Genomic DNA, 12,109 nt, shown 5'->3' on the forward strand with positions numbered 1-12,109 from the left:
TTCTCAAGGTTCAAAATAAAGTTGTTATCAAAGTACATGTGTGGCATTGTATTCTAACCTGAGATTCATTTTCTTGCTGGCATTCACAGTAAATAAAAAGAAACACAATAGAATCAGTGAGACACACAAGACAGCCAACAACCAGTGTGCAAAAGACAACAAACTTCAAATGCAAAAAGAATAAAAATAACAATAATATAAATAGGCAGTAAATATTGAGAATATGAAATGAAGAGTCCTTGAAAGTCTGTCCATTTATTGTGAGGAAAATTTCAGAATTGGGATGTGAAATTATCCCCTCTGGTTAAAGAGCTTGATGGTTGAGGGGTAATGACTGTTCTTGAATCTGGTGGTGTGAGTCCTGAGGCTCTTGTACCTCCTTCCTGATGGTAGCAGTGAGAAGAGACCATGGCCTGAATGGTGGATGCTGCTCTCCTGTAACAGTGCTCCTTGTGGATGTGCAAAATGGTGGAGAAGGCTTTATCTGTGATGGAGTGGGCTGTATCCACTACTTTTCAAGATCATTGATATTTCCATATCAGGCTGTGAGGCAACCAGTTAGCATACTCTTCACTGCAATTTTATAGAAGTTTGTCAAAGTTTTAGATGACCTGCTGAATCTTCACAAACTTCTAAGAAAGTCGCAGTGCTGCTGTGCCTAAGAAGAGTAATGTGAGCTGCCTTAATGACTGTCGCCTGGTAGGACTCTCATCTATAGTGATGAAATGCTTTGAGAGGTTGGTCATGACTAGACTGAACTCCTGCTCAGCAATGTAACGCCACAGTAGGTCAACGGCAGATGCAATCTCAATGGCTCTTCATGTGGCCTTAGACCACCCGGATAATACAAACACCTATGCCAGGATACTGTTCCTCGACTATAGCTCAGCATTTAATACCATAATTCCCACAATCCTGATTGAGAAGTTACAGAACCTGGGCCTCTGTACATCCCTCTGCAACTGGATCCTCAACTTCCTAATTGGAAGACCACAATCTGTGTGGATTGGTGATAATATCTCCTCCTTGCTGACGATCAACACTGGTGCACTGCAGGAGTGTGTGCTTAGTCCACTGCTCTACTCTCTCTATACCCATGACTGTGTGGCTAGGCATAGCTCAAATACCATCTATAAATTTGCTGGGATAATACAACCAATGTTGGTAGAATCTCAGATGGAAATGAGAAGGCGTACAGGATCGAGATATGCTAACTAGTGGAGTGATGTCGTAGCAGCAAAATGGCACTCAATTCAGTAAGACAAAAGAGCTGATTGTGGACTTCAGGAGAGGTAAGGCGAAGGAACACACACCAATCTTCATAGGAGGATCAGAAGTGGGGAGAGTGAGCATTTTCAAGCTCCTGGGTGTCAAGATCTCTGAGGATCTAACCTAGTCCCAACATATCGATGCAGTTATAAGGTAGGTAAGATAGTGACTATACTTCATTAGGAGTTTGAAGAGATTTGGAATGTCAACAAATGCACTCAAGAACTTCTATAGTTGTACCGTGGAGAGCATTCTGACAGGCTGCATCACTGTCTGGTATGGAGGGGCTACGGCACAGGACAGAAAGAAGCTGCAGAGGGTTGCAAGTCAAGTCAGCTCCATCTTGGGTACTAGCCTACAAAGTACCTAGGACATCTTCAAGGAGCGGTGTCTCAGAAAGGCAGTGTCTGTTAATAAGGACCTCCAGCACCCAGAGCATGCCCTTTTCTCACTGTTAACATCAGGTAGGAGATACAGAAGCCTGAAGGCACACACTCAGCGATTCAGGAACAGCTTCTTCCCCTCTGCCATCTGATTCCTAAATGGACATTGAACCCGTTTACACTACCTCACTTTTTTAATATATATTATTTCTGTTTTTTTGCACGATTTTTAATCTATTCAATATATGTATACTGTAATTGATTTACTTTTACTTTTTCTACATTAGGTATTGCATTGAACTGCTGCTGCTAAGTTAACAAATTTCACGACACATGTCTGTGATAATAGACCTGATTCTGATTCTGATAATAGCACTTCTGTGCTGGTCCTAGGACAGATCTTCTGAAATTAAATTTAATGCTTTACATATGTACTTTTACTTTTTTAATCGGGTGATGTCAAGTAGCTGGCCTATTGAAAGTTCTATTTGGTAGTCACTGTCTTTCTTTCTTCCTTGTACTTCCTTATTTCCCTGTGAATTTTTATCTAACTCTTTTTCATCTGCCACCATCTGCATGCACGATTAGTGTTCTTTTATAAGATCTGTGTTTTTGGTTCTTTTAATAGTTACCTTTTAATCTTCGTGTGCCTTTTACTAATCTCTCACTGAGAAGTTAATTTACTTGCTCAACCTGTCCATTGTTTTGAGCATGACTTTTAAATTTCCAGTTAAGCATTTCTGCAGTCAGGAGAACAGCCGCAGCTTCTCCCTGGTATTATTCTAATCAATCTATTAAGTGTTATTTTTGAATGGAAACAGTCTTCTTATAATATGCTGCTCAGAACTGGACTGGTTGTGGCTGACCCATTGTTTTCAGATGTTTTAACATGGCTTTCTTTCTTTTATAATCTGTGTCTCTTTGTTGAAAAGCATGTTTTTTTTAAAATCTGCCTTTTCAACTTGCCCTGCCAGTCTTGGGTGCACTTACAACAGGTTCTTGCATTTTTTAAGAGGGAATACTGAATAGGATATCAGTCAAGCAGCCTGCTTTGTTCTGGATAGTAAAAGAAAAAATTAAAAAACTGCAGATGCCAGAAATCTGAAATGCTAAACCTGTGCCCTAAACAACTCCACTCATTCACTTCCTTCATTCGGATTTCACGATGGGAAAGTAAATAGTTCATAGCCATGTTAAATATTCTTTTGTTTTGGTCTTCTCTCTAATCTCCTCCAGTTACATAAATGTTGGTGTTTATTGCGAGGATCTACCACTTCTAAGTACATAGGGTAACCTGATGTGGGAATATGATCTGGGGAAGTGGGACAGTGCCTTGTGCTCCCAGTGGCCAAGCAAAAGTGGCATGGATGGTTGGAATTAAGCAAACCATCTGCTCTTTTGTTGAAAAGTTAGAATATTTTATACCTACTAAAAGTTGGAATATTCAGTGTAATATTGGTTGTCATTTGTTTGCTACTGGCAAACTTTAAATTGCAATGTAGCCTACTTAAATTCAATTTAAGTTATGATTTAATATGTTTATATGTTTGCATAATTTTAGAGATCACTCATTGCATTGCTCACAGGTTTATCTAGATATATCTTATTTTTTTTTACTATTTATGATGCTCCTGAAATGTGAAATCATGGAATGAAACACACATCAAAGTTGCTGGTGAACACAGCAGGTCAGGCAGCATCTCTAGGAAGAGGTACAGTCGACGTTTCGGGCTGAGACCCTTCGTCAGGACTAACTGAAGGAAGAGCTAGTAAGAGATTTGAAAGGGGGAGGGGGAGATCCAAAATGATAGGAGAAGACAGGAGCTAATGCCCCACCTCCCCCTCGTACTCCATCTGTTATTTATTTATATACACACATTCTTTCTCTCACTCTCCTTTTTCTCCCTCTGTCCCTCTGACTATACCCCTTGCCCATCCTCTGGGTTTTTCCTCCCCCCCGCTCCTTTTCCTTCTCCCTGGGCTTCCTGCCCCATGATCCTCTCATACCCCTTTTGCCAATCACCTGTCCAGCTCTTGGCTCCATCCCTCCCCCTCCTGTCTTCTCCTATCATTTTGGATCTCCCCCTCCCCCTCCCACTTTCAAATCTCTTACTAGCTCTTCTTTCAGTTAGTCCTGATGAAGGGTCTCGGCCTGAAACGTCGACTGTACCTCTTCCTAGAGATGCTGCCTGGCCTGCTGCGTTCACCAGCAACTTTGATGTGTGTTGCTTGAATTTCCAGCATCTGCAGAATTCCTTGTGTTCATGGAATGAAGATGGTTTTCATTCATCATATAGTGTTAATCTCCTATACAGCATGCAGAATCATTTACATAGGACCATAATTATGTGAGCCTTACTGTTAAGTGATTTGTTAGTTAAACTTGCTGTATGTAGAATGCTATTGCATTTCAGTATTAAATATTTTAAACAATTTAAATTTTACTTTATCAGCTTGAGAAATTAATTTTGAAAATAACCATTTGTAAATGATTTATTTATTTTTAAACTGTCAAATTTTAAAATTTGTTATCTTTGTATGATTCCTTTTTAGAATCAAGAAGAACAATTATCATTCATTGCAGAATGGTATGATCCCAATGCAAGTCTAATTCGCCGTTATACGTTCCTGTATTATCCAAAAGATGGATCTATTGAAATGGTAAAGGATATTTTTAAATGGTTTTTACTTCTATTTGAATTGTTGCATTGGACTCCAATTCAAAGTGGCTATAATTGGTTATAAGTTTTTTTTTAATGCAATTGAATAAAAAGTTGCAACATTACTACATGCATCAAAATATTCTTATGGACCTAAAATTAAATTTCACAAGAAAAGTAAAAACTAATCAGTGCTATAATTATTTGTTTATTTTTGTAACCTTCCAGAGCCTCCTCCAGAAAATCTATGTGCAAAGCATCATCTTAGTGCATTTCTCATCCTAGTTATATGTAGTTGTTTTTTCTGCTCTTGTTCAAACATAATACTTGTATTAAATGATTATGCCCAAGAATTATTATTAAATGTTATTTTTTGATCATCAATTTACTTATAATGAGTAATGAAGTTTCCAATATATTTTGACATCAATAGTTTCCTTGCTGCAATGGGAAGAAATGATTATGTAAGTTATAGGATTCCTAAGTTTTGTGTTTTTAAAAACTGCAATATTTAGAACTCTTTCCTAACTTCATTGTAGTCTCAGCTTTAATTACATTATAGCCCCTTGTTATTTACTTCCTAACCAATCAAAATAATTGTTCCATATCAACCTATTATCTTGTTTTATTATTTTTAAGTTGCAGCTTCTAATCTGCGGAATACAATCCTATTTTTTTAAGTATTTTCTTGTTATCTATTGATTCTTCCTCTAAAGCCTATATCTTTCCTGTGTTGGAATATCTAGATCTCCACAATACTTGTAGACTTTTTTGATTAAAGGGTAGTCTTTATCTTTTTGTGTCCAAGCCCTTTGAGTATCCACTAACCTTTGTGATTTAGTTTTGCTTGTCCATGACACAAATCTGTGTATGGACCTTTTAGGATCTTTGAACCTCTGTTTCTAACTTTTCATCACTTTAGGAAGTTTTTTTTCTTTACAGTCCTAATTGATACCCTGTTTTTTTTTTGCTTCTGCTGATTCATTTTATTTCTTTTTATCAATGGTCTTTCTGCCTTGCTATCTATGTAATTATGTAAACAGCTTGCAGCTTCATTTCTTAGATTTAAGCAATCGGGGAACCTGCGCGTTTCTCCTTTTGTGCCTTGCTGCTCAGACAATGGCCTAGCCAAATTAATAATGTGAACTTCAACTTGTGTATGTATCTGTTTTGAAGGACATGATAAAATGTCTTTTATGTACATATAAATAACTTGTAGAGATATGTCCTGTCCACCTATATCAGCTCTTCAATAAAACCAACAACATGCTGTATTTGAAGCAAGTCTTTCACTGATCAACTGTAAAACTTTCAATGTGTTCAGTCATTTTGGTAATTTGAGTCTCTGGTGATTTCCTGGCTAGTGGTTTTTGAGGTTTTTCTGCAGTACGCTATATGTGATCCACATGCTACATCTGAAAACCAAGATGTTTCTTTCTGACCTACTACGGGATTTCAAGTCTCCCTGTCTTTGACCCTAGCTTTATCCATTTAACAAATAATATATTGTGAAGATACATCATAGATAAAGCCCGTTGCTTGCCTGTGATTTCTTTCATTACAACTCATATGCAAGGGAGGGATGGATTATATTGATGTAAGTATTGCTTGGCATTTATATATTAAAGACATTTTAAAAATAGTAATCTCCCATGAACTGGATAATAGTGTACTTTAATTTTTTTCCATCTTGAAACATGTTTTGATCCACAGCATCTGGTATCTCTGTCATGGAGGCTGGGGTCAAAAAATTCTTCAAGAAGATGAACCCTTGCAAGGCATACTAGTGTGTGCTGAGTACCAGCTGGGTACTAAAAACTTGTGGCAACAACTGTCTGGTATGTTCAAGGACATCTTCAACTTCTTTTTGCTGCGGTCTGAGGTTCCCATCTACTTCAAAAGGGCAGCCATCATACTGGTGCCCAGGAAGAACAGGGTGAAGTGCCCTAATGACTGTAAACTGGTAGCACTCATACCTACCATAATGAAGTGCTTTGTGATGTTGATGATGGCTAAAATTAACTCCTACCTGAACAACAACCTGAACCTGTTGCCATTTGCCTACTGCCGCAACAGGTCTACAGCAGACGCAATCTCACTGGGTCTTCAGTCTGTGTTGGAACACCTAGAAAACAGCAAAATATACTGTACATCAGGTTGCTGTTTATGAATACCATTATCCCCTCAGTATTCACCACCAAGCTTCAAAACCTAAGCCTCTGTACCACCATCTGCAACTGGATCCTTGGCTTCACCACTGAGAGATCAGTTTGGATTATTGATAACACACTGTGATGATAGGGGATTCGTTAAGGGAATGGACAGTAGGTTCTGTGCGTGAGAAAGAGATTCCCAGATGGTCCGTGCCTCCCAGGTGCCAGGGTCCAGGATATCTCAGCTAGAGTCCTCAGCATTCTTAAGTGAGATGGTGAACAGCCAGAAGTCGTGGTCCATGTAGGTACCAGTGACATGGGTAAGATTGAGGGACGAGGTTCTGCATAGGGAGTTAAGGGAATTATGTACTAAGTTAAAGGGCAGGACCTCCAGGGTTGTGATCTCAGGATTGCTCCCCATGCCATGTGCTAGTGACTCTAGAACTAGGAAGATGATACAGTTTAATATGTGGCTAAGGAGTTGGTGTAGGAGGGAGGGCATAAGATTTTTGGATCATTGATCTTTCTTCCAGGGATGGAGGGGCCTGTACAGAAGGGATGGTTTACACTTGAACAGGAGGGGGACTAATATCCTAGTGGGAAGGTTTGTTAATGCTGCATGGTGGGGCTTAAACTAAGATTGACAGGGGAATGGGAACCAGAGTGCCAGAACAGTTATTGGAAGATTGTGGAGGCAGATGTTGGTAAGACCCCAGACGATGTTATGAATCAAATGGTTGAGCATGGTGTGACAAAATTGAAAAGGGTGAATACAAGACTGAGTGTGCGCAGTATAGAGAATAAAGTAGATCAACTTGCAGCACGGTTGCAGATTAGCAGGTATGATCTTACAGGCATTACGGAATCATGGCTGGAAAATTATAGCTGGGAGCTTAATATACAAGGATACATCATATCAAAAAGATGGGCAGGAAACCAGAGAGGGTGGCATTGCTCTGTTGGTTAAAAAAAGAAATAAAATCATTAGAGAGGGGTGACAGGCTTGGAAAGTGTTGAATCATTGTGGATAGAGCTAAGGAACTGCAAGTGTGAAAAGACCCTAGTGAAAGTTGTATACAGCCCTCCAAACAGCAAAAGAATGTTACCTCCAAATTACAATGGGAGATAGAAAATGCATGCCGCAAGGGCACGGGGAACTTCAATATGCAGGTACATTGGGAAAATCAGGTTGGTGCTAGATTGCAGGACAGGAAGTTTCTAGAGTACTGACAAGATGGCTTTTTAGAGCAGTGCATGGTTGAGTCCACTAAAAGATCAGTTATTCTGGATTGGGTGTTATGCAATGAGCCAGAATTGATTAGAGAACTTCAGGTAAAAGAACCCATTGGGGCAAGTGATCTTAACATTATCAAGTTCACCCTAAAATTTGAGGAGAAGCTAAAGTCAGATGTATCAGTATTACAGTGGAGTAAATGGAATTACAGAGGCATGAGAGAGGAGTTGGCCAGAATTGATTGGAAAAGAACACTGGCAGGGATGACGGCAGGGCAGCAATGGCTGGAATTTGTGGAAGCAATTCAGAAGGCACAGGATGTATACATCCCAAAGAGGAAGAAGTATTCTAAAGGCAAGATGACACAACCATGGAATACAAAAGGAGTCAAAGCCAACATAAGAGCCAAAGAGAGGGCATATAGTAGAACAAAGATTCAAAGATTAGTGGGAAGTTAGAGGATTGGGAAGCTTTTAAAAACCAACAGAAGATAACTTTAAAAAAAAAGTCATGAAGGAGGTAATGACGGAATACAAAAGTAGAGTTAGCCAATAATATTAAAGAGGATATCAGAAGTTTCTTCAGATACATAAAGTATAAAAGAGAGATGAGAGGAGATGTTGGATTGCTGGAAAGATAGTAATGGGGACAACAAAATAGCAGCTGAACAGAATAAGTATTTTGGACCAGTCTTCACTGTGGAAGACACTAGCCAAATGGTGGAAGTTTCAGGTGTCAGTGGCATGAAGTATGTAAAGTTACCATTACTAAAGAGAACGTTCTTGGGAAACTGGAAGGCCTGAAGGTAGATAAGTCACCTGAACCAGATGGTGTATGCCCCAGGATTTTGAAAGAAGTGGTTGAAGAGATCATGGAGGTATTAGTAATGATTTCTCAAGAATCACTAGATTCTGGAATGGTTCTGGAAGACTGGATAATTGCCAATGTCACTTCACCCTTCAATAAGGGAGAGAGGCAGATGAAAGGAAACTATTGTCAGACCTCATTGGTTAGATTCAATTATTGAGAATGAGGTCTCAGGGTACTTGGAAGCACATGGTAAAATAGGCCGTAGTCAGCATGGTTTCCTCAAGGGAAAATCTTGCCTGACAAATCTGTTGGAATTCTTTAAGAAGTAGCAAGCAGGATAGACAAAGAAGATCAGTTGATGTTGTGTACTTGGATTTTCCGAAGGCGTTTGACAAGATGCCACACATGAGGCTGCTTCACAAGCTACAAGCCCATGGGATCACAAGGGAGATTCTAGCATTGATAAAGCAGTGGCCGAATGGCAGGAGACAAAGAGTGGGAATAAAAGGAGCCTTTTCTGACTGGCTGCCAGGGACTGGTGATGTTCCTTAGGGATGTGTGTTAGGACCTATTCTTCTTACGTTATATGTCAATGATTTGGATGACAGAATTGATGGCTTTGTTGCAAAGATTGCAGACTGTATGAAGATGGATGAAGAGGCAGGTAGTTTTGAGGAAGTAGAGAGGCCACCGAAGGACTCAGACAGATTAGGGGAATGGACAAGAAATGACAGATGAAATACATTGTTGGGAAGTGTATGACCATGCACTTTGGTAGAAGAAATGGAAAGGTTGACTATTTTCTAAATGGAGAGAAAATACAAATAACTGAGGTGCAAAGGGATTTGGGAGTCCTTGTGCAGGGTTCCATAGACATAGACATACTTTATTGATCCTGAGGGAAATTGAGTTTCGTTACAGCTGAACCAACCAAGAATAGAGCATAAATATAGAAATACAAAAACCACAAACAATCAAACCACAATGTGCAAGCTGTGCCAGATGGAAATAGGTCCAGGACCAGCCTTTTGGCTCAGGGTGTCTGACCCTCCACGGGAGGAGCTGCAAAGTTCGATGGCCACAAGCAGGAACAACCTCCCATGATGCCCAGTGTTGTATCTCAGTGGAATATGGCTGGAGTCCAACAGCAAAAAGTTCAATATTGGGGCTACAAACACGTTCCTGGATCGTAATTTGACCAGGATTGCACCATCCATTGTTAACCAGAACAGCAAGCCCACCACCTTTATGCTTACCGCTCTCAGTGCACTTCCGGTCAGCCCGAACAGTCTGGAAGCCCTCCATGGAAAAGTTTTGGTTGGGTATGTCCATGTGCAGTCCAAATGGAGAACTCCTCTTCTCCAGAAGTCTCTGTTGTCTCGACCTGGTCCTCTTTCCTCGCCTTTTTGATCCCCCTCTGCATCCTCTGTGTGTTTTCCTCCAGATTTCAGCCGGGGTTTCCACCGCTCTGTTCGCTAAACCGGCCGGCAGAAGCGCAATCAACTGGTCCCTGGAATAAACAATGCGACCATATTGCTGCCCCGCTAATGAGACCTGTCCGAATGTAACTATTTCCAGCGCTAAAAACCCAGATAAAATTCTCTCCACCAGCATGTTAGAGAGGGTGAAGCTTCAACGTATTACCGTGGAAAAAAAAATACAACAGATAAAAAAGTAAGAAAACTAATCAGAACAGCTGTAACAGGCTGCATGCACGACCAGTGCATGTGCACCTAAGGGTTAATTTGCAGGTTGAGTCTGTGGTGAGGAAGGCAAATGCAATGTTAGCATTCATTTCAAAAGGATTAGAATATAAATGTAAGGATGTGATGTTGAGACTTTGTAAAGCATTGGTGAGGCTTCACCTGGAGTATTGTGAGCAGGTATAGTCATAGTCATACTTTATTGATCCTGAGGGAAATTGGTTTTTGTTACAGTTGCACCTTAAATAATTAAATAGTGATAAAACCATAAATAATTAAATAGTAATATGTAAATTATGCCAGGAAATAAGTCCAGGACCAGCCTATTGGCTCAGGGTGTCTGACTCTCCAAGGGAGGAGTTGTAAAGTTTGATGGCCACAGACAGGAATGACTTCCTATGACGCTCTGTGTTGCATCTCGGTGGAATGAGTCTCTGGCTGAATGTACTCCTGTGCCCAACCAGTCCATTATGTAGTGGATGGGAGACATTGTCCAAGATGGCATACAACTTTGACAGCATCCTTATCTGAGTCCCCTTATCTAAGAAAGAATGTGTTGAAACTGGAGAGGATTCAAAGGAGCTTCACAAAAATGATTCCAGGATTGAATGGCTTGTCATATGAAAAGCATCTGATGGCTCTGATGCTGTATTCACTAGAATTCAGAAGAACGAGGGGTGACCTCATTAAAACCTATCAAATGGTGAAAGAGCTTAATAGAGTGGATGTAGAGAGGATGTTTCTTATGGTGGAAGATTCTAAGTCCAGAGGACACAGCCTCAGAATAGAGGGGCATCCTTTTAGAATCTTTAGCCAGAGGGTGGTGAATCTGTGAAATTCTTTGGCACAGGTAGTTATGGAGGCCAAGTCTTTATGTATATTAAAGCAGAGGTTTATAGATTCTTGATTGATTGTGGTATGAAGGGATATGGGGAGAAAGCAGGAGATAGGGACTGAGAGGAAAATTGGATCAGCCTTGATGAAATGGCAGAGCAGACCTAAGGAGCCAAATGGCCTAATTCTGCTCCTATATTGATGGTCTTATAACATCTCTTCCTAGCTGATAGTCAACACATGCATACTTCAAGGATGCATGCTTAGCTCACTGCTCTACTCTTTCCAGACTCTTGACTGTGTGGTTAGGGACAGCTCAAATGTCATTCATACATTTGCAGATGATACCCCTGTTGTTGATAAAATCTCAGATGGCAATGAAAAGATATACAGGATTCAGAAAGGTTGGCTGTTTGAGTATTATCACAGTAACAACCTCTCACTGAATGTCAGCAGGACTCAGGAAATGATTGTGGACTTCAGGAACGGGAAGTTGGGAGAAACCACATCAGTCGTCTTTGAGAGGTTAGCAGTGGAAAGGGTATGCAGCTTGAAGTTCCTGGATGTCAACACTAATGCAATCACAAAGTAAGCATGCTAGCAGCTCCACTCCATTAGGAGTTTGTAGAGATTTGGTATGTCACCAAAGACTCTTGCAAATTTCTGTAGCTTTATAGTGGAGAACATTTTGTCTGGTGGCATCACAGTCTGGTGTGGAGGTTCTAATGCATAGAATCACAAGAAGTTGTAGACTTAGTCAGTTCCATCACAGACGCAACCTTTCCCACCATCAAGGACATCTTCAAAAGCTGGTGCCTCAAGAAGGCAGCGTTCCTCAGTTGAAGTCCCTCACTATCCAGAACATTCCGTCTTGTTACTGCCCTCCGAGAAGTACAGGAGCCTGAAGACCTATATTCAGCAATTCAGGAACAGCTTCCTTCGCTCTGCCATCAGATTTCTGAATGGCATGTGAGCATTATCTCATCAATCTTTCTGTACTATTTATTTTGTAATTTACAGTAATTTTATTTCTTTGGACAGTACTGCTACCGCAAAACGACAA

At 40.3% G+C, this 12,109-nt stretch overlaps 1 protein-coding gene across 3 annotated transcripts in view; it reads left to right on the forward strand.

Moving 5' to 3' along the window:
- Positions 1-12,109, forward strand: part of nme7 (NME/NM23 family member 7) — a 236,313-nt gene that overhangs the window by 126,609 nt on the left and 97,595 nt on the right. For all 3 annotated transcript variants that reach the window (XM_072260418.1, XM_072260419.1, XM_072260420.1), the window contains one exon: positions 4,206-4,313. In XM_072260418.1, the coding sequence (XP_072116519.1) occupies positions 4,206-4,313 (108 nt within the window). The remainder of the gene's footprint in view (positions 1-4,205; positions 4,314-12,109) is intronic.

This window comes from Mobula birostris, chromosome 6 (assembly GCF_030028105.1).
Source record: "Mobula birostris isolate sMobBir1 chromosome 6, sMobBir1.hap1, whole genome shotgun sequence".
Lineage (NCBI taxonomy): Eukaryota > Metazoa > Chordata > Chondrichthyes > Myliobatiformes > Myliobatidae > Mobula > Mobula birostris.